General features: G+C 40.2%; 2 protein-coding genes across 5 annotated transcripts in view; one reads left to right on the plus strand and one right to left on the minus strand.

Annotated features, from left to right (window-relative positions):
• Positions 1 to 13,731, plus strand: part of LOC124287899 (acyloxyacyl hydrolase-like) — a 45,980-nt gene extending 32,249 nt beyond the window's left edge. For 2 of the 4 annotated variants that reach the window (XM_046724385.1, XM_046724383.1), the window contains exons 16-19: positions 3,067 to 3,126; positions 3,396 to 3,498; positions 6,147 to 6,223; positions 7,684 to 7,942. In XM_046724385.1, the coding sequence (XP_046580341.1) occupies positions 3,067 to 3,126; positions 3,396 to 3,498; positions 6,147 to 6,223; positions 7,684 to 7,812 (369 nt within the window). In that variant the 3' untranslated portion in view covers positions 7,813 to 7,942. Of the gene's footprint in view, positions 1 to 3,066; positions 3,127 to 3,395; positions 3,499 to 6,146; positions 6,224 to 7,683; positions 7,943 to 12,362; positions 12,440 to 13,105 lie in introns of those variants that run through there. The other 2 variants (XM_046724384.1, XM_046724386.1) reach the window with 2 other exon arrangements.
• A 6,141-nt stretch (positions 13,732 to 19,872) lies between these two features.
• LOC124287910 (sodium- and chloride-dependent transporter XTRP3-like) overlaps positions 19,873 to 24,585 on the minus strand; it is a 67,226-nt gene continuing 62,513 nt past the window's right edge. Inside the window, exon 11 of the mRNA XM_046724398.1 lies at positions 19,873 to 22,807. Coding sequence (XP_046580354.1) covers positions 22,574 to 22,807 — 234 coding nt within the window. The 3' untranslated portion in view covers positions 19,873 to 22,573. The remainder of the gene's footprint in view (positions 22,808 to 24,585) is intronic.

The following is a 24,585-nucleotide window of genomic DNA, read 5'->3' on the forward strand; positions in this document are numbered from 1 at the left end:
TGATGTTTTGATTATGATCAGCGTTTCATTGAGTATGTTATGTTTATTAGTTTTCGAGTTAGATTTCAATTCATCGGTCCGCTTTTGAGCCAAACGGACTGTAGTAGTTTATGAGTTCGCGCGTCGCGCCAAACATCCGGGTTAATTTCCTCCACGTGGGTAGAATTACTCGCAGTGCTGTGGGTGGAATATAACTTAAGGCTACGTAAACCCCAATTCACTCAGACTTGTTTAAACCAGGAAGAGATTCAGTTTGTAACGATTCCATATTATTGTTCTAACTCAAAGATTGCGATAAATTAAGATTAATAACAGTTCAATAATCTGTAAACATTCTTACCTTGATATACACGTATTTCACCGGTAACATTACATGCAGTTCCTGTTCAGGACTGTGTAAATTCTGTGAGGGCCATTTCTGGTGTCCCCCCGTCTTATTACACATGGAATATTGCTAAAATCTTGCCAACTCAAATGCAGCTCTGATAATAGGTTGGGATATTGTTTGACACATGTTTGACTTCAATATACATAGTCAAATATAAGTGATCAAATATAAGTGATCAAATATAAGAACAGAGTACTTGTGTGTTGTTTTTATTTACGAGCGCAATTTACGTTTAAAGAGAGTACGGCCTGGAAGTAATAAAATTGATCCGTTCCCATATGACCCTTGATGTGCTAGTTTTATATAAACCTGCTTATGGTGAAGGCCTATCAAGCGCTGAGACAGATGTTAATTCATCAGTGTAAGATATAATAACTGAAATAATATTTTCATTTGGGCGAACTGATATATGTCGTCCAGGTATAACACGTGACATTGTTGATGTATGATCACTTAAGGTCTGCCCTGCTCATGTATATGATTTATTCGCCTATCGTAAAGCTTTTAGCGCACAAGCAAAATATCCAGTTGGAAAATCTGTATTAATAGCTTGCATTATGACACAACATTAAATCACTATAAACTAGATCCAGTAGGTCACCTCTTAAGGGAAGTTTTGACAGCTCAGTGGACTAAGGTACCTAACTCTTTACGAAGAGTTACGTCCCTTAGTAGTGAGGGGATGCACTTACCCTTGGTTCCTTCCCCAGATCAGCCCCAAGTATGACTGTAGTCTGTCAGCACAATGCCCTAGACTAGCGCATGGTCTCTGAAAATATATAATTTTGATTGAAACAAACACGTTTAATTTGAAAAAGAGTAACAGTGAAATCGGAGAACTCTAGAAAATCTGCGGCGTAAAACTAAACTCACCCACTCACTAGAAAATCTAGACTTCCTTTAGAGCCGTAGTGTTACAGTGGTGTCCTCTCACTTAGCCAGATTCTGTGTCAAAACAGGTCTCTCACATAGCCAGAGTGGGATTTGGCTGACTAGGGTTAGTATTTTGATAACACTTAGTCCACATGAGCCATAGTTTGTATCACAAACTAACTTAGTGAGACAAGTGAAATTTGTATTAAAGTGGGATATATTGATATGGTATTATACAAATTTCTATAACTTTTCATACATGTGTTTTGACAAAGAACTTTTAAATTCAGTTCACTCGTTTATAAATGTAACAGGCAGATTTGATCCCAAATAATTTGTTTATAGGACATATACTGTTTAACAATGATTGGCGTTAGTTTTCATTTTTACACAACATTTATATATCATTCACATTGAACTGTTAGATATGGACGCTGTACCAGTGCTCACAGGGTTTGGTTATGACATTATGTATGTTTGTTTGTGGTATAGTTAGTTGCTATGCAACAAAACAAACAAACAAACACTTTCGATTCAAATTCAGTTGAACATGCTTACCCTTTTCGCGCACACGTGTTATTTTCACTGATTTTCATAAATTTATTCAGATAATTGTCACTAGGGCTGTGTATAGGCAAATATATTGTACTGCAATGTATTGCGATTCTGGTACCCGTATTTCGATATATTGGGACCTTAAAGAGTTTGACAGTGAGTGGCACTAATTGTGCATGTCAATCCTATTTCGTACATTACAAGTCCCCAAATATACATGTTATGGTTCTGATAACACCAAATTAGGTTACAATCAGGGATCTATTTTCTTTTTTGAATTTGTGGTATTACAATAGGCCATTTTGTCATTGAATAATGAAGGAAAACATTTGCTGTGAATGAAAGAATGTGTAGATTTTAACTTAAACCATAAAGATAATCACAAAAGATCATATATGTTCTTTACCCGATATACCGTCTCTCAGAAAAAATATTGCATATACGTATCGTTTGAAAAGCGTATTGCAATATACCAGTATATATTACAATACGCTTTTCAAACGTATTGCACACTAGACCGAGACATAGTTGCAGCACATTAAAATTCGACCTGTTTCGGGTTAACTTATCTGATATTATTGCCTGTGAATGTGGCGCCATGCGAAAATTTATTTCACTTCTTTTTCTTTATATGATGACTTTAGGAAGCCGCTATTCTCAGATATTGATAGATTTGGAGGCCAAAAAACACTGCACACTATCTTATTTGGTGACCCTAACCTAAACGATTTGATGAATAAACATATTCCTGTCTGTTCACAAGTATATAGAAACTACAAACAGATTCACCAGCTAATACAATATTATTGTTTCCATTTATATTCTAAATGATATATTGTATAATATTTGCAAATGTATGACATGCACTATTTTCACTTTTCCCCTTTCAAGCACACTGTATATATCCTGTAAAACACTGTATATATATATCCCAACACTGCATATGTTTTCCCCAATGTCAAGCTTCCACTGTAAATTGTACATTGTATTATGTAATAATATGTTTAATTGTATTTAGGGAGAAGGCGATCATAAGTGGGGCACTTGTGCCTAATCCCGTTGTCATTTGGACAATAAAATATGTTTAAACCAAAATCGGTATATCGGTAATACCGTGCAGTCCTAATTGTCACCACAACTTTCTTCTATACCAGATGACATCGGAATCGTTAGAAAAACGAGACTTTCTTGACCGTCGGCTTTGTATATTTGTTGTGAAAAATCTTATTTTTATATGACATACATTGCAGGTATCGCCATGTCGAGGCTGGCTACAGACGAATGAGACCATCAGGAATATGACAGCCGTGGTGCGTAATTTACATGCAGTAAACTCGGTGTATTTATTTACTTTAAAAACCGCATTTATTCTAAAAATGTATCACATGAACTCACGGCTCCATCACTTAGGTAAATGAGCGTGGTTCGTTCTCCCGTTCGGACCATCGAAAAGGATAGTACTTGCTCAAACCCTGCCTGGTTTTCTGCATAGAGAGATTAAACAAACTCTGGTATTCTTGGAATGCCCCTACTGTGTCTTTAACTTTGTACCAATTAATCAGTGCGTCTTCTCGTGCAGCGTGCCGCCGAGTTGAGCAATGTCCTTAAAGACATCGCCACCACCGAGAAGTCTGCCTTCTCCGCCTTCAACATCACCTACATGGACTGCCCCTTCGAGCAAGGTAGGCGTAGCGGGGGTATTGTAGCTTTGTATGTACAGACATCAAATTTGTTTTCAAAATGTGCTTCTTTGATATTTAATTAGTAATTACAAATTTATTTAAAATTGTAATTTAGTTTTGAAATTATGTATAACTTAAATATATTTAACTGTAGCGAATATATTTACAAATATAAGTGTTATTTCCATTATTTTCTCGGAATCTGATAAAGATGGTTTAACATCTGACAGTTGATTGAGTCATAGACTTAATGAACAGTACTGCTTATCGCTGCTGAAAAAACCCGTCTTGCATATGGTTTCATTGAAAATACGCTGTTTTAGTCTTACAGCATGATACCCGTGAAGATCCGGGTCAGAATTGATCTTCAGTAACTCGTGCTTGTCGTAAGAGGCGATTCCTGGCTGGGACTCAACCCCCCAAAAGTACTAGAATCTGTACTTTATTCAGAATTCTTATTCGTAGTTGTTGTTGTCTCCTATCATAAGTTGAGCAGTATAGATCATCTTTCTCTTCTTGCATGCTGCATGTCATATCGCCTGTTGCATCTTGTATACTACCTCACTTTTTAATATGATTTAATTTTTTTAATTGGAGAGGGGGTGTTGGGTGGGGTTGGGGTGGGGGTGGGGGGATGACAACCATTCTTGGCATGAGTATATGTCATTTTCAGCTCTTTATACTACATATTGCCATATTCAAAATATTAAGAACGCAATTTTTGCAGAGCATTTTCTGACGATATTGACTTAACAGATATAATTATACATTTGAAACGAAATAAATCACAAACGAGGGTCAGTGTTTTCGTTGGTGTGGTCGGGTTTGAATTTTCTTGGTAACGTCAGTACACTAACACAGAATGGAGGAAGAAATTGCTTTCGAAATTGAAATTATTTCACGTGTTTGAAAATGAAGGTGGATCGATATTACCCACTATCGTGTAATATTTGATCAGTGTGAGGGTTTAATTCCCAATTTCCACACTGCAATAGTCTCTCTCCCAGACCCTAGAGAGTATATTAAAAATGAGTCGAACTCTCATCTATATTGATTGGGCAAGACTTTACTGCCTGTCAGCTCCTGTAATCAAGAACCAATATTGGCTCCTTGTAGAGTTTTAATTTTTTTAATTTAAAAAAAATGTTTTTGTAATGTATATTTGTAACTGAGATCGTTTCATTTCTGGAGCTAATTGTCACCCTATCACTTACCCTAAAGACATCCCGCCGTGATGTTGCTGGAATATTGCTAGAAGCGGCGTAAAACCAAACTCAGTCAGTCAGTCAGTCATAAATACATAACTGGTGACTAAACCACAGACTGAAGTGACATCAGACAGTCATACTGTATGCATACTTGATGTTCTTCTAAAACTGAGTGGAAAGAAATGGATGGCATCACCGATATTATTTCTCGTCATTTCGTGATACGTATACACGTCTGCTGGGTGGGTTCTCAAGCTATTGATGACTGGTTGACAGGACCTAGATTCAATTTGTGTGTATAGTCCTATGATATGAATGCGATTCCGCTTCTTCAAAGAAGACAGAAGAAAATTATATGGTTGGAAAAGAAAACCCGATGTTCCCATACCGTTCACCCAAAGGTCTACTATTGAGGTTTTATGGGGAAAGAGGTATAAAATATACATTTTCTCTATGAAAGATTTTGTTATCATATAGACCGATTCTTATTAGGTCCATGTAATAGCGTATCTGTCTGTCTGTCTGCCATCACGGTGTGTATACTTCTCCTTCATAAACTACTTGCATACCTCAACTCTATAGCTTCTTACAACCGCATTTCCTCGATAAAACTCCCAAAGAATATTACATTAAATGAAAAACACCTGCATCACTTTGGGCTGTCTTCCAGCGTTAAGCGTGACACGTCGTGACATAACCGAAATACTGGTATAAGCCACGATGATGCCTACTCACTCATTCACTCACTCACTCACTAAGTGGCACTGCTTCTATGTTTAATACCCGTGAAGATCCGGGTTAGAATATTGATCTTCAGTAACCTATGCTTGTCGCAAGAGGCGACTAACGGTATCAGGTGGTCAGGCTCACTGACTAGGTTGACACATGTCATCGGTTCCCAATTGCGCAGATCGATGCTCATGCTGTTGATCACTGGGTTTTCTGGTCCAGACTCGATTATTTACAGACCGCCGCCATATAGCTGGAATATTGCTGAGTGCGGCGTAAAACTAAGCTCATTCACTCACTCTTATAGCATGCTCTAAAATATATACTGACGTTCAAAAGAAAGTATACACCCATGTGTGATGGTGGATAAAATGGAACAAGCACTTAGCAAGAAATGGTTATGGTTTACACCTTACGTTTCCTCTGATTCACTCACTCTATGTTTAATGTGCGAAATCAGCTGTCGCTTGAAGCGCTCGGAAAATCATCTATGTGATGCTGCGTTTAGCAATACTAACGCTTCAGTCGACTAAAATATTGTACTGTTGAACATCGCTTGTACTAACGCTTTGGATGGATGCGCCAGAATAGACGCTCTTTAATAGTCTGGCTACTGCTGGCTAACTCACGTGCCTTTTCTTTCTTCTCTGTCACGTGATCTGACACGTGTTGCCACTTTATTTGGATAACGCATCTTCCACGTGGTTTCAGAGATTGCTAATTGGGTAAAACAGGGCGGAGAAGCATGGCAACTCATTGAACCGATAGATGGTTTCCATGCCAACCAGGTAAGTACATGATATTCACTTATATAAGATTTGTCATGAACTCGGATTCATAAACTGGGTCACGCAACCTGAATCATACCACCTGACTTAAACACCTTGACTTCTTTGATTGGCATTCTAGAAGTTGGGTAGATGAAGAATGAGGACTGTTTTTATGGATATACAACTTCTTTATTCTGTATAGGCGACGTTTCGACATAGATTTTAATATCGTTGTCAAGCAAGTTGTAGTTGTCACTTGCTTGACAACGATATTAAAATCTATGTCGAAACGTCACTTGCTTGACAACGATATTAGAATCTATGTCGAAACGTCGCCTATACAGAATAAAGAAGTTGTATATCCATAAAAACAGTCCTCATTCTTCATCTACCCAACTTCTAGAATGCCAATCAAAGACGTCATGATTCAAGGTGTCTGGATCAGGTGTTTAAGTCAGGTGGTATGATTCAGGTTGCGTGACCCAGAAGCATATACCCTGATTCGAACACATTGAATCATACACGTAGAATCATACACCCTCATTCGTACACATTGAATCAGACACGTAGCGCCATACACCCTCATTCGTACACATTGAACCATACACGTAGCGTCATACGCCCTGATTCGTACACATTGAACCATACACGTAGCGTCATACGCCCTGGTTCGTACACATTGAACCATACACGTAGAGTCATACACCCTGGTTCGTACACATTGAACCATACACGTAGCGTCATACGCCCTGATTCGTACACATTGAACCATACACGTAGCGTCATACACCCTGATTCGTTCACATTGAATCGTACACGTAAAATTATATACCCTGATTCGTACACATTGAATCATACACGTTGCGCCATACACCCTGATTCGTTCACATTGAATCATACACGTAGAACCATACACCCTGATTCGTACACATTGAATCATACAGCACGTAAAGTCATACACCCTGATTTGTACGCATTGAATCATACACGTAGAATCATACACCCTGATTCACACACCTTGAATCATACACGTAGAATCATACACCCACATTCACACACTTTGAATCATACACGTAGAATCATACACCCACATTCACACACTTTGAATCATACACGTAGAGTCATACACCCTGATTCGTACACATTGAATCAAATTCTCTGAATCATCTACCTTTGAATCATGCCCTACATCATATAATCAAAACTATGCAACCTGATTCACACGCCTTGAATGATACTCTCTGAATCATATACCCTGGTATACCCCTATGAATGCATTACTTGAAACTGATTCAACGTCCATTCTCGGTGTTTTGTTAAAATGGGTCTTAAAATTAAATATTGGAAACAATACATACCTTAACGTGGGATACCTTGACAGGTGCCAAGTAAAAGGGTTAATATTACGATTGCCTGCAATAACGACCATATTCTCAAATACATAATCAGTATTCTCAAATACAAATTACAAATTTCAGATGGGCCAGGCGTTATATGCGGCTGCAATATGGAAACATTTGGAGGCAAACGTTACCTTCGCTATCGGGTCCCTTAATCCCAACAACGACAAGATACGTGACATCTTCGGCAATCAGGGCGGATATTAAGATTTCACGTGTAGACTGAGTTGTCGCAGTGTTGCGGACACCCTGTGGACGACAGCAGCAATAGAATAACGACATCCGTACATGCGTTCAATATATCAGTCAATCTTTGATTCCAGTGGACAATTTTAGTCAAAACCTCTCAGGAAACTTTACGTGATATACAACCGACAATATGATGGTGTCTCTTTATATCCTTCATGTCTGTGATAATAGGTTCGCGTGCACTTACAGCCATGCGTCAATAGTGTACATTGTATGTAAGCCGTTCGTGTATATAAAGTTAAGTTTGAAAAATATGTGTTTGTTTTGTGTATTGGCTGCTGCTGCTGATGATGATGCTGTCATCAGGACGTTTTGTCGCCATCACAGGCAAACTGTAGCGCAAACAGGGTTGCGCAACAAAGAGAAAATGACCAGTCTTCGTATATGCGAGCGAAGCGAGGCAAACTGTATTCGCTCGCAGATACGAAGACTGGTCATTTTCTCTTTGTTGCGCAACCCTCTTTGCGCTACAGTTTGCCTGTGTCTCCATCATCTCATAGTTAGACTTCCTGTGATGCCAGGGTAACCGTCATGTTTTGAGGGAACCCTTAAAACACACTCTGCCCCCCAAAGAAACGAATAAATGTATTTGCATGAGTTTAATCAGTCAACTTTAAAGCGAGATATCACATGTAATTCTCGATCAGTTACAGCCAAATTTCACAGTATAAAGGATCAAATGTCGGTTAACAGGTACAGCTAATAAAAGGTCCATTAAATGAACGCGTCCGGTCCCAGTTGGGCCTTGTCTTTATTGTCTGTTGTGGCCACCATGAGTCCCCAAAACTATTCTACGTTTACGTCTCGTTCCATGTACACAAGCCAACATTATGTTGGCGAAAGTATAACAATCAAACACTAATTTTGAAATTTCATATATCAGTATCACCTATGCGTTGTATTTTTGGGAGAGTATATTTCAAGTTGAGATTTTGGTGAACGTGTGACGCGATAACCGTTTATGTTTCTGGGGAAAAGATGTGCAGGTTGAGGGATTGTACAAAACATGTCAAGTCAATATGGCCCATTTAATCCCACAGTCCCACTTCGACCAATTTACACACATTGATTGATATTGTTTAAATGGATGGAGGAACCAGTATCTCCATTACAGTGGTATATAGCTAGAGCAAATGTTATCAAGAACCCTACTGAAATGAGTTTTGGTCAATAGGTCATGGTACTTTATAACGCACCTAGCTCATATAAAGCACCTGACCCGAGCACATATCACGTGCGTTAAGACATTCCAGCCAGAACCTACAGGTCCAATATATTTATGTTAGCTTAAAACGGAATCCTTAAATTAAACAGGGGAGGTGTATCTGTGGTTTTACAACTTACACAAGGTTGAATGATAATAATTGATGTTAATGACAGGAGATTGATGTTTATACATAGTTGAATGTTGACACTTGATGTTTATTCATTGTAGAATGTTATAGACTGATGTTTACACAAGCTTAAATGATGTCAGATTGATATTATACAAGGTTGAATGATGATAGAATCAGGTTTATACAATGAATGATGCGGTTTACACAAGATGAATGATAATATATTGGTGTTTATACAAGGTTGAATTTTGAAATATTGATGTTAATGTAATGTTGAATGATGACAGATTGGTATTGATGAAAGATGTTTTCACAAGGTTGAATTGATGATAGATTGGTGTTTATACCACAAGTAAGTTAACAGGTAACCTGAATGATGAACATATCGGAATTAACACACCATTAAGAACAGTTATTGACATGGACAGTCATCAGTCTTACCTGTCGCTTCAATTCAGCTTTGTATAAGCATCACATCACCTTTTTACCAATAAGTTCTGAACATCTATTCCTTGATAACGCCGTTAGTTTCTACCCCAAAGCGTGGCATTCATTGTAACCGTACACTCAAAGAACTTTGTTCATAATACCAAATTCTAAATTCCACTAAAGATAGTTAAACTATACCAAAGGAAACAAAATACGGAACGCATGGAAGTACGCGTGTTCCTATATTCATTTCCGGGTTTCTTCCCATGCTTTGTATTGCACTGTTGGTGAAACTCTAGGAATAAATAAGGACAACTTTTACTTTCACGTTTTGCCTTATTCGTTTCCATCAGTATGTAAATTATTTTGCCATACATTTTGTATAGAATCCGATCAGTTCGCAAGAAAAACCTGTTTACATGCATATGACATGTTCAGCTACAAAACTATGTTCAAAATGCACAGTACTGATGCTGACAAATCATTGTATGCTCCCGGTTTCCAAGCTAACCGATGGCAGAGGCTAGTCTGGGTCTGCCTGCGTTATATTGACTTACTAACTTGGTGCCAGCTCTTCACTCATATCGTTCAAGGTATTACGTCGTGACGGTGTCAGGGGACTTTGCGTGCAGTCAGTGGTAGATGTTATAAGTTGACTTTCAAAACACGACCGGATAATGAAACTCATTTGGGATTATCAGATGTTTTGCTCATAGATCAATGTGTCATAAAGAAATCGGAATCGATACATGTCAGATGAATCAGTATATTTTATCCTCACCTGAGTGTTCACGGTATTCTGTTGTCACTCGGGACTGATTCATTGTCGTTAGGGTAACGGCTCACCTAGTTATCTGTGGCTCCGAAGCAGAGTTGTGTCCGTGGACAAGAGATGTTTTTAAATGGTTTGTTCGAATTTCGAATCTAGACTTGCCCCGATTATGTTTCCAGGTTATAAGCACCATGCCCCTCCACGTGGGCTTTAAACAAAAGCTGTAACGGTAAAAGACCTGTAATACTTCGAGCTCCCTCCCACATTGATTTGACATACCATGATTTAAATGGAAGAAGAAGAAGAAGTTTATTCAGTAGTATCTGGGCCATAAGGCCTATAATACAGTTGACAGATACAATATATATTTCACGTGATTTAAATGGAGCGTTAATGGAAGCAGTGTTAAACTCTCCCCACTAAGCCTCAAGCTGGGGATTGTTGGGTTATATTGGTCGACCAGAATGGATCATGTGGTCAGTCTTGGTGACTTGATTGTTCGTTTCCCGATGGTTTTGATAGTTGTTCATGCTTTCACTCATTGGTTTGCTTCCTTCATCGTGTTATCTGTTTGGTGAGGTCAATTTGGGTTTAACGTCGTGCTTGAGAATATTTCGCTCATATGACGACGTGCATGCGCGTGTATGTGTATGTGCGGCTGCTTGTACTAGCCCAGACTTAAGCTGGTTTTATAGTGCTAGCCCACTGAGGTACCATGCCGCAGTGAAGCATGAATACCCCACTCAGACACATTATATTGACTCCGAGCCGACCAGTTCTTGTTGTACCCATTAATGCCGAGCGCCAGGCAGGGACCAACAAGTACCATATTTTAGCGTCTTTTGGTATGACGCGGTCGGGGATCGAACCCGCGACCTTCCGCTCTCTGGGCGGACGCTCTAACCACTACACCACGGAGGCGGTCTGTTATCTATTTGGAGCAGTGGGGTGGCTAAAGCGGTTACTCTCCACGCCGAATAACGGGTTCGATTCCCCACATGGGTACAATGTGTGAAACAGAAAATTTCTGGTGTTTCTCGCCATGATATTGCTTGAATCCTGCTAAAACGTCGTTAAGCTATACTCACTGTCATCACTTCATCTCTCTGTCATTAACACACACACACACCCTCCCCCACCCCGTCCATCTGCTGAGTTCTAAATATAGTTAACTCAAGAGAAGTGCTAACATCCCAACAAAGCGAAATTACCCGGATTTACATTTATAAGATAAGGTGATTATTCATATAATGCTTAAAGAGTCGCTGCTGTGTCTCCTTGTCAGGCGACCGCCTCCGTGGTGTAGTGGTTAGAGCGTCCGCCCGGAGAGCGGAAGGTCGCGGGTTTGATCCCCGGCCGCGTCATACCAAAAGACGTTCAAATATGGTACTTGATGGTCCCTGCCTGGCGCTCGGCATTAATGGTTACAACAAGGACTGGTCGGCTCGGAGTCAGTATAATGTGTCTGAGTGGGGTATTCATGCTTCACTGTGGCATGGTATCTCAGTGGGCTAGCACTATAAAACCAGCTTAAGTCTGGGGTAGTACAAGCAGCCGCACATACACATACACACACATGCACGTCGTCATATGAGCGAAATATTCTCAAGCACGACGTTAAACCCAATTTCACCTCACCTCACCTCACCTCACCTCACCTGACCCTTGTCAGGCTCGCTGATTTGTTTGATGCATGTCATCGTATCCCAGCTGCGTTGATGGATGCTCATGTTGTCAATCACTGGATTGTCTGGCCCAGACTCGATTATTTACAGACCACCGTCATTTAGCTGGAATACTGCTGAGAGCGGCGCTAAGCGGCCAACGAACAACACGACCAGGAGGCCTGAACTGTAAACGTCTAAGTCCTGTCTCCTGACATAACGTGACATGACTTAATGCTAACTAATATCGTTTACCTGATTGGACCCATTACAAAGGATCACCCATTCCAATATGTTATGTTACAGTGTTAAATGAGTGGAAAAAACAAGGAGGGGAACCATGGCAACTAATTGAACCCATAGATGGTTTCCATGCCAACCAGGTAAGTATACGTTTGTTATCTTTCGGTTTGAAAAAAGACCAAACATAAATTTACTGGTTTGTCTCGGTTAATTGTAACCCGTCACGATGAAGCTGGAAAATCGATTACCGCGGACCTTAATATTTGGCATTGTCAGTCAATCAGTTCATTGACTATCGCAACAGCATGAGTAAGTAAGTTTTACGCCGCTTTTAGCAATTCTCGAAATTTCACGGCGGGGACACCAGATACAACTGTTTGACCGGTGCTGAGGGATTCTGACGGATGCTGACGGAGTCCAGTCGCTACCCATGAGTCCAAGTCTTTGTAAAAGGATTTCATATGACTCTCATGTGTGCTATTCTACAATTTAAGGTTTATTCGCTTTTCAACCCGATTATGTGTTTAGATTTGACAGCTTGGTCGTTGGTGCCATTAAAGTGGTAAATGTCTATCACCTGCAAAAATAATGTTCAAAACGGCTTTATTCCGACTCATGCTCTTCTAAAACCGGAAATGAGGTAGCTCAGTGGGTAAGGCGTTCGCATTATAATCCGAGTTCGATTGCCTGTATGGTTGCAGTGTGTGTCGAGCCTGTTGCTGGTGTTACGGCTTGAATGTTTGAAAAGTCTGCGTAAAATTCCTCTCACCCAGTTCTTTAACCAACTACATCTTTTCCATTGGCAGCAAGGCCAGGCTCTGATAGCCGGCGCAATTTGGGAGGACATTTTGCAGACGAGTCCTGCAGCGCTGGGCCAACTGAACCGAAACAACGCTGTCATACAGAAGATATTCGGCAACCAGGGTGGATATTGAGGGTTGACGTCACTTCCGTTTGCATTAACCCGCTTATTTGAAATGGTAGTATGTGATATAAGGATCACACAGTGACACATACTAAAGGATTCGCTGGTTATTGGCATGTTCAAGACCTTCAAAATTGATATCATATTTTTGATAGATGGACTATTTAGATTCAGGGATAGGCCTGGGAGTTTTGTTCTTGTACAAACATATAACCAGCTATTTTATTTAACAAAATACTCGTTGTGCAGATTTATATATCTTTACGTAACTCTGCTATTCCTGTGTTCGGAACCAGTCTGTGATACTTGGTCTGTCTGTACTTTACCCGTGCCTGTGAAAGACGTTAATTTCATTTGCTCTACTTCCAGCCATTTGTGGTTTCTTGTGCAATACTATTACGCCAGTTCAGTGTTTCATGTGCAACACCTGTGATATATGACAGACCACGTGACCGGTGTCCACATGGCTTCACAGTGTAATTGATTTAAAATATGTTGTTATTTCAAGATTGTGTTTTGTTGTTAATTGTTAATTGGTTAATGTGACATTAATTTATATGGTATCCCACTAACCTGTGAAGATCCGGGTTAGAATTGATCCTCAGCAACACATGCTTGTCGTAAAGGGAGGGTGGTCAGGCTTGCTGACTTGGTTGTGTTACGGTTTAGAAATTACCGAGATAAAAGGCTTGTGAGTCTCCTTTAAACAAGCCAAATGGAACGCAAACAAGTATATAACATTCAACAATATATTGAATAAACAATAAACAAGGTTACAATGAATGACAATACAATACTATTGAGTGACAAATCTAAAATATTAACTCACCAAAGTTTTGATATTCACAGTAAAAACAGATGTACTGGTAGTGAAGGCTTTTGACAGCTGTGAAAGTTTAGTATAGACTGTAGAAGAGGCCTCCTGAGCGGTTGGTCTTAAAACGCTGATGTTAGCAGACAGTCGAACTTAAATCCAAAGTAGTAGTGACTCCCCCCATACATCTCATGATCAGCTACCATCCCTTATATACCTATTATACAGTTCTGGAGAATTCTGACAAAATCTAGTCACAACACAATCTTCTAGAAATTACTCACAGCTTATAGCATCATACCGAAGACCGGAAGCACAACAAATAGGAGGTAACTCCCGAACCCACACTTAACAGGTGAAAAAACACCTAATTTCAAGGTGAGAGTTCAAATCCACACTCAGCGCTTTAAACTTTTGTGACCTATAACAACTAAAAGTTAATTAATGTGAAATTTTTAATTAACGAAAACACATCCTCAAGACAGCTGTCACATGTCATCGTTTCCCAATTGCGTAGATCGATGCTCATGCTGTTGATCACTGGATTGTCTGATCCTGATTCGATTATTTACAGAACGCCGCCATATAGCTGGATAGTTTCCCGAGATCGGCGTTAAACATCAAACAAACGTTATCCCACTGCTAGTGTCCCCGCCGTGATATTGTTGGAATGACGACGAAAGCTCCGTTAAACAATGCTCATACACCCTGTATATCTCTCTGTTTTAATGGGGAGGGAGAACCCGTGCTCATGGGTTTCATCAAAGTGAGACGTTTGGCTTTCCTCCCATATTTAGTTAGGGCGGTGGGGTAGTGAAGTAGTTAATGCGGTTGCTGCACACGCCGAGGACCTGGGTTCGATTCCACACATAAGTACATTGTCTGAAGCCCATTCTTAGTGTCCTCTGTTGCTGGATTATTCCTAATAGCGGCTTACAATTACAGTCACTTCCACATTTAGCTACCACGCCGTTATATAACGGGAATACAGGCTATAAGCGACCTAGAGTAGTTGACCGTAAGTGAGTCATCATTAGTACAATTTCCATAGACTTGCATGTTTAACATATGTTATATTTGGTATTACACTTTCTCAGTAATGTCATGTGTATTTCATGACTTGTATGTTTATTAACTATTGCAAGAATAATTTTCATAACTTGAGTCATTTTATTTTGATATTTTGCAAACATCTTGGAAATCATCTTCAGCTACGTGTACATAATTTTCTTTCATCTTTCCGTTGATTAGGCATCGAATGACACCTGATAAAGCACCACATATAAGTACAACTTAATTTTAATCTTTCCCATAGACAGCCATGTTAAACCTGACATAATTTTTGTCACTTTTGCGTGAAAATGCCTTCTACAAGTTTACCATAAAACGTATAAAAAGCTTTACTTAGGTTGAATGTTGTAAACTTGTAAACATCCTGTGCGCAAGAGTCATATATTTGTTTGAAAGCTTGATAAAAGGATCAAGCTCGATTGAACCTCAAAGTTGTGTAATAGAAGTCCCAATTGCCGGGGCTCTTGGAATATTGCTCACTACAAAGGTACAAGTGAATATTGTAAAGCTGAAATCATCGCTCTTGTCATACCTTGTCAGCCAGGTGAGGATTTGTTGTTCATTTCTGTTATCTTCATTTCTGTAGCCATTCTTCCGCCAATTTACACTCCTGAACTTGAGATAACTGGGACCGCCTCAACTGTTTCTTCTAAGATCCTCAGCTATAAGGGCAAAGCCGCCAGTAGTACTTTATCAGGCGATAAAGTACACGTTTTGTAATACGTCACACTGTACTGACGTCGCTACGTCATTCTCGTCATCAAACGTACCCTTGGTAACCGACGTCACGATGCATGTCAGCACTCTCCTGCCCAGAGTTCCATGCGGCCAACCAGGGTCCCGTTGTACAAAACAACCTTTACTAAGGTTGAACTTAGTCACTAAGGTTAACCTTAAGGTAACCTTAACATAAAGTTTCGACCGTTGCACAAATCTACCTTTGGTCAACCTTAACTGTGGAAGGATACTTAGCGGCAACCTTAGCTAAGGTTGAAATCTTTTGTGCCGGAGACTCGAAATTGTGTCCTAAGTTACGGTTGTGAGTTATCTCCCCTGCTCGCATCAGCAGACGACTAGTGTTATCAATACTTCGACATGGCAGAGGTGAGGTGAGGTAAAATTGGGTTTAACGTCGTGCTTGAGAATATTTCGCTCATATGACGACGTGCATGCGTGTGTATGTGTATGTGCGGCTGCTTGTACTAGCCCAGACTAAAGCTGGTTTTATAGTGCTAGCCCACTGAGATACCATGCCGCAGTGAAGCATGAATACCCCACTCAGACACATTATACTGACTCCGAGCCAACCAGTCCTTGTTGTACCCATTAATGCCGAGCGCCAGGCAGGGACCAACAAGTACCATATTTTAACGTCTTTTGGTATGACACGGTCGGGGATCGAACCCGCGACCTTCCGCTCTCCGGGCGGACGGTCTAACCACAACACCACGGAGGCGGTCTCGACATGGCAGAGGCGTCTTCTAGCAGTGCACGAAAACGGAACAGGTTGTCAAACTATACATCGAGCGAGCTAACAATGCTGGCCGATGAGGTGAAGTGTCGAAGCCACATCTTGTTTGGATCTTTTTCTTCATCCATTACCAACCAAACTAAACTGAAGGAGTGGGATGCAATAGCTGCAAAGTAAGTGTCTTCATTTTTTCATCTTAGAAGAGAGCATTGAATGTTTTGTAAACACACGCTTGTCGATGTATCATTTATATTATGATACTACGTTCAAAATCATCATCCCCCCGGGCATTCTAAGGTTGTTTTGTACAACGGGACTAAGCATAGTACCTCTGCTCGGCTAGAAAGATGTGATCACTCTTGCAGTGGAAACATTACGTTCAAGTTTTCGGACGGAACAAATGTCTCAGTTCGACTCACAACTAAACAGCCATGTTCGCTAAAAAACCCTATATCCACAGTCCCACAATGCATCTGTGGAATGTCGGATGACTACTCAGCTTCATGTAGATTGTTCTAAACTTACGTTGGTAGTAGAAATGCCCCATATAGTTTACGATAATCACTGATGCAATTAAAATGTAAATTAGCGGAAGGGCAATGACCACTCATCACCTTACCGGTCTTTACAATTTGGGTATCTTCTTGGGGTGACTATTGAGGGGAAAACAGCAACATACGATTGCGATAGCGATAGTCTATTGCCACCAACTATTGCAATACTATTGCAATAGTTTTTCTCTCCTTGAATTGTCTCATTTAAAGTCATTTCCCGAATGAATGTATAAATTATATGAAATAAAAACAAGTCGAGGTAGTTTCAGTCTCTTTTAATACCTGACAAGAAACTTGAAACCCAGATCAAGTAAACAGTTAAAGCACAAAATTTTTGTTATTCACAATTTCAAACTGAGAGTCGCATCCGTGTTTGCCGCCATGTTTATTTATGAGGTAACAGGGGCGGATAACTCTAAATCAAAGTGAAAGAATCTGGTACTTACTGTATTATGCGCTGCGCATTTATCAACGGAAGTCAATTACTAATATCAATAGTCACACATAATATCGATGCATTGATAGTTTTTCCTTTCTGACATGGATTAATTGCTATCGGAGACTCAACAACTGCAATCCATCGACAGTTCGATGCATCGTTACAGCACAAGTATCTTCATACCAGGTGGGAAGTTTTAGCTATTCTACATATGCCCATGTGTCTGTTTGTTGTCTGACACCGCACTCATTGTATTTGAGCTATAATAATCGAGTTTGTACTAGACAATCCGATGATTGTCATCATAAACATCGATATATCTGACCACCCGACTTTTACGGTCATCTCTTCAACAAAATTGGTTTGAGATGGCTAATTCGAATCCAGTCATTGACGGGACCACATCCATGAGAATTCGTGGTGGCATCCACAAAGACGATACCGATGAGTGAGTTTAGTTTTAGGCCGCTTTTAGCAATATTCCAGCAATATCACGGCGTGGCAAAACAACAAATGGACTCATGTGGAAAATCGAACCCGGGTCTTCCTCGCGTCGAGCGAACGCCTTAACCACTAGGCCACCCTACCGCCCCCAACACCATCGAGATGACTGAATGGCCGTTATAGTAATTTTTTCATTCATGATTCCGCAGGTATTGAACAGGCTCAATGGCTCACAGTTCATTCTATTGTAGCCATATCTGACTGTTTAAGAAAAATGTCCGATTAGTTTAAAACTGACTTTTAAAAATAGAATTCTAACCATGTCCTTTCCGCCGCCGTACTATGTGCCCTGAACCCACAAGAACTCCCCTTCAGACTGTATTCATCGTGTTTCAGATAGTGCGAGGACAGGCGTGTATTTGCATACAAATAATATGTAATCTCTTCCCCTCGAGGAGTTGAAGCCGCAATGTAAATACAACGTCTTTCTTGGATGTTAGCTTTGATTGGTGACTGTGTTTGATATGAAAGAGTTCGTTTATGGTTTTGACGTTCACATTCAGTTTCTCTTATCCTCAGGAACACGAGTATTTGGCATTTGAAATAACCAGATTACGAGTGCTATTGACCTATAATGACGTGCTATGGCATATGGGAGCACGGGTTGCCTAGTCGTCAGAGGGTTATTATTTACTGTTCAGAGCTGCCTCCCTTTGACGCCCCAGGCGCCTATGATTATGGGTTCGCATCACGGTTCGTGCCGATTATGTTTCTACGTTCGCTTGTGAGTTTCACCAAAGTTAGGCGCGTAGCAAGCCACTTTTTTTGTGTAAGCCCGACAGGCTGCAAAGCTTTATATCTAGATAGTAGTGAGGGCTTGCCCGACCTTTCTGGCAACAGTCATGTGTAAGCCCGGGCTTCTTTTTCATAATGGTAGCCACGCCCCTGAAAGTGGTTCACGTTTGAGACCTGCATCACTTCCGGATTTCCTCCCACATTAAGCTATGACAGTGATGTAATGTAATTTCAAGTACTTACCGACACCTCATTATATTCAGCATATATTTTGTAGGTTCGGTTTAATGCTGTTTCGAACAGGGTTCGGGGTATCACAGATATCGTTGGTAAGAAAGAAACGATTGAAAAGTTGCAAGTCTCTGACGAACACAATATGGTGCCGACTAACCAGGAACCATGATCAGGACGGTTCTGAGATTCGAACCTACCAATTCTGAATTATTAATGATGAACCCAAGTATGCACAGAGAACTGTAACGTTTACTATAAATCTTATTAAAAGCACGAAATATTACTTCTGAAATGAAAATAGAGTTGAGATATTCCTGTTACCAAAAACAACAAACAAACATATCTAGCTAAGACATTTTATTGTATACTTTAACTTATCTACAGTTAAATCTCTCAACAATAAAGACTCTAGGCTACTTCATCATCACAAAATATATCTGATCTTGGAAACCGAACCGGCATCATCGGTTGAAATGTTTAAGTTAAATTTTGCTAAAGCCAAACTACTTGTTTCCAGCATCTCTTATTTCCATGGAAACGACAACCATGATGGCTCTGTAAAGATACAGCTGTATGGTACTTGTAAGATGAGTTTGTTGGGGGAATGGATCGTACCTTATTCAGCACCGTGCTTTCATAGCTACAGCATAGGTAACCCGTGAAGGTCCGGGTTAGAATATTGGGCTTCAGTAACCCATGCTTGTCGTAAGAGGCGACTAACGGGATCGGGTGGTCAGGCTCGCTGACTTGGTTGACACATGTCATCGGATCCCAGTTGCGCAGATCGATGCTCATGCTGTTGATCACTGGATTGTCTGGTCCAGACTCGATTATTTACAGACCGCCGCCATATAGCTGGGATATTGCTGTGTGCGGCGTAAAACTCAACTCACTCACTCACTACAGCATAGGTACAGATATCATACATTGGTAGTTTACAGTAGAATCCATTCTACCACATACCACAGACGTGATCGACAGCCGTCTTAATCTGTACCTTCATCTAAACTGATTCTATACTATGGCTGTATATACTATTTACTATTCTGGTGTACATGTCTAAACTATGGACGTACAATATGCTTTTGTTTCTCATCAGTGACCGACCCTAAAAAGCGTCAACGATTTAATTTAAAAAAAAAAAATCCGCTCCTACATTTCAATTTCTACCTTAAACTTTCGAACTAATCAGCCCGACGACGAATTCATTACATCTCTATCTACCCTATTTTAAAAGAATGATGGGAAACACTATTTTTGTGTAGAACTACAGAAAATCTAATTTCTTAGTCCAAGTATCAGTATATGACAAATAATGAACGCTAATTGTCATACCAGTCACATGATTGACTTAAGGTAGTCGGCCCGAAAACATAATATCTATACGATATTCTATACGATTCTATTAATTCCTCCGATGAGTATATACTATGCAGTTCTACCACACTACACAGGTACGGCGACTCAGTCGTGAAAACACCGCTGTGAATTGCGTCCCAAAGGCGTGCTCGACGGTTCGAATCCAGGACACACGATCCTGGTTTGCCTGTACCATACCCGTGGGTTTTACCAAAGTGCAAGTATCACATGTGGCTTGTCTCCCAGGTAACGCTGACACGCCGTGACGTAGTCCAGATACTCTTTATACGGCGGCGTTAACGCAAACTATGCGGCATAAAACAATACTCATTCATTCATTAATACAAATTAACTCGGTGTTATATCACAGCCCTGTAGTATCACAGGCAGGCCTTTCACACAACACAACCTCGGTATATCACAATATCAGCGGCGGTGGGGTAGCCCAGTGGTTAAAGTGTTCGCTCGTCACGCCAACGACCCGGTTCGATTCCCATGGGTTCAGTGTGTGAAGCCCATTTCTTGTGTCCCCGCCGTGATATTGCTGGGATATTGCTAAAAGCGGCGTAAAACCATACTCATTAATGTCAGACATAGCCTGCATTTTCAGAAAACCCACACGCAACTTTTAACAGCTTCACCCTAAACATATATTAAAACACAATGTGAACAAACCTTTCGCCAACACATCTTTATATTTGTATATTATATTGCTGCAGATGATACAACTTCCTGACGTCCATTCATAGCACACCTCATGGTGACAGTGAAAACTTTCACTCACTCATTCATTGTCGTAGGCTGAGCAGTCCAGTGGTTGAGGTGTTGACTCATCCCACCGAAGACCTTGGTTCTATTCCCTACTATAACATAATGGGTATGGAGAATCCAGAGATATTAAGACCCTAGAGCGATTCCTAACTTGTAAACAACGCATGAGGCGCAACTGTCGTACACCCCCGATATATAGTGAACGTTGTACTTAAAAGCGTAAGACTTAATCTCCCATTGGGTAGTCCAGTGGATGAAGCGTTCACATGTGTGAAACCCATTGCTCACCTTTGCCATGATTTTGCTAGACCATTGCTAGAAACGGCGAAAACCCATACTCACTCACTCATTCATCCTTACTGTTGTCTTTAGGTTTGCCTTAATGCCTCATCGAAACCCACCTGAAAATGGTCATTAATATTACACATACGATCGCTAAAGAAACGAATGGTTATACATGTGCCATGTTAACATGTTAACCCAATTAACAACACATCTCCAGTCTCCTCCATGTACTCATCCACTGTACATGAAGGTTTCTTATGGTGATATAGGATTTATACACCATCAAATGATTCTGTTCAAGTGACATATGGCTACTATACAACAGGCAAAGATCACGCATTATAACGCATGGCAACGCAAACATCACGGGCTCCTATCTACGTCTATGTACTCACAACCAAACTAAATATAGACGAAATTTCACGGCTTATTTCAGTGCTATGGTTGAAATCGACAGTGCGCACGAATATTGTTCTTTAAATAAATACGAACAGAATAACACTAACTTGCAATGAGCTTTGGCTTCCAAAGCACGCTCTCACTACTAGATGTGACGTCATTAGCCTGCACTCTTTACTCCAGGAAGTGACGTCACCAGTCATGTCTGTGTTCTGAAGCTGCATCGGTGGGCTTGTAGTGTAGTTAACTCACAAGACAACGACAAGTAGCTGTACAAGCTCGGAAAATAGATTCGATGTTACACATCTTCACTTCAAAATATACATGCATAACTATAATTAAACATTTGATTGTTGCATTGGTGAATTATGCTCGAACTCCTTTGGCCTTTGGTATTCGGTAATGGTATCCGGAACACTTTGAAAACTGCGTACTCCATTTCCAATTTTGCGCTGTCATTCCGACTCTACAAATATGCTACACACTTATAATTCACTCATACAATTCCACTGCAACAGCTACAGATATTCATCACGTGGTTATTAAGACCTCCATTTTCATGATAACCGGAAATCGTCTGCTTCAGGTTAAATGAAGTTCATAGGTGATGTCTGTCGCAAATTCGATCATGTTTCCTCATCGCTGCCGATTTGTCCATTACCGGAAATCGTCTGCTCACAGTCGGATGAAGGTCAAATAGATGTAAATGAAGGTCAGTCCCTAAAGCCGAACAAGTATTTTTCCACTGGTGTAGAATAGTGGGGTTGTATCCCCCTTTCTTCTCGTAGTTCCTCTGCTGGGAAGAATGCCGGCGGTTCTTCCTTTACCTCCACGAAGCCGAAGTATTTGACAAGTGCGACTCCCGGGATCCATAGAACAGAGGCCAGGATGAGGACAACAGCCATGATCTGACACCACCATGGCCAGGGCAGGAGCACGGGCATGCCCTGTAAACAACAAACGTGATGTGATAACTTGATTATGTATCAAATCACATCCAGTGCAATGGAAGAGGAGAAAAGGGTATATCATCCACACAACACTCATGTCACCAGATCGTCAACTTTACCTATCCTAGCCTCTTCGCGAATATCTTGTGATTTTGAGTGATCCATTTATGAAGTTTCCACTGCAGTGTTGCCTTTTAAGCCAAATGGGATCAGTTTCGTCGGATATTCGAAACTGTTTATTCCCCAGCATTCAATGATTATTTGAACTGCTTCGATGTTTCTGTTGATGGAGTGAAGTCTAAGTTTCATCATAAACCGGGTAGGATTGACCAAATATGCTGGACCAATTTTTCAATCCATGAACGAACAACCGGAAAATATGTACCTTCATTTCTAGATAATAAATACATTGCATTATCAGCCTGAACATTACAACTGAGTGGAAAAGGTAAATATTATATAACAAATGGATTGATCATTGGAGCTCAGTGAGGACACCTAGTTTTCACGAAGAGAGTTATAATAAAGTAACAAAATCTGTATTCTGGAGTACCAGTTCTGATATTCTTCTATACAACAAAACATATCGATAATAATCTGACAACTTCTTTCACTCATTCAGCGAATGCCCATGTTGGGAATCGAACCCAGGTCTTCGACGTGACGAGCTAACGCTTTAACCATTAGGCTACCCCACCGCCCCTTAGTTAAGAGAGATATAGGATACACTGACTAGTAGTTAGACGATTCTACATCACACAGAAGACGCGGGTTGTATTTCCGCAGGGAAACAATTGCAGTGGGACAGAATGGGCTTCACACATTGTGACATTGAATTCTTCGATGAAAGCAACATGTAACATTACTCACTCACTACATCACACAGTGTAGAAGAAAAGGAAAATTAAACAAAGCATTAAACAAAGCGAAGCCTGTCTGATGTCATTAGGTAAAACAAATTTGTAAGTAAAAGGGCTAAACCACTTTCCTTATTCACCAGGAATCCTCGCTATCAGCGGAGTGCATTCCCAATATACTATAAACATGTCTTTACGAAACATTATTCAACAGTGAAGATACTAGGAGTTGGTAAGGTAAGAAAATCCTGCCCAGCCAGTGAGGCTCGTCACAAATACATGCACGGGCAAATCAATTATTCACCTGAAAACACCTACGGGCCATTTTGTCACTGGGGCGTCAAATTTGGAATTGTCTGATATAAAAAAACATGGAATATTGCTCGATATAAACAGATTACTGGATGTCATTCAAATAACCAAACGTTAAACAGGCCTGTGCGTATGGCTTGCGATGTACATATTCCATTTCCATTGCAATATACATATTCTGTGTCAATTGCAATATACATATTCCGTGTCAATTGCAATATACATATTACGTGTCAATTGCAATATACATATTCCGTGTCAATTGCAATATACATATTACGTGTCAATTGCAATATACATATTCTATGTCAATTGCAATATACATATTCCGTGTCAATTGCAATATACATATTCTATGTCAATTGCAATATACATATTACGTGTCAATTGCAATATACATATTCCGTGTCAATTGCAATATACATATTCTGTGTCAATTGCAATATACATATTACGTGTCAATTGCAATATACATATTCCGTGTCAATTGCAATATACATATTCCGTGTCAATTGCAATATACATATTACGTGTCAATTGCAATATACATATTACGTGTCAATTGCAATATACATATTCCGTGTCCATTGCAATATACATATTCCG

This window comes from Haliotis rubra, unplaced genomic scaffold (assembly GCF_003918875.1).
Source record: "Haliotis rubra isolate DU_JTF1 unplaced genomic scaffold, ASM391887v1 Scf408, whole genome shotgun sequence".
In the NCBI taxonomy this organism is placed as follows: domain Eukaryota; kingdom Metazoa; phylum Mollusca; class Gastropoda; order Lepetellida; family Haliotidae; genus Haliotis; species Haliotis rubra.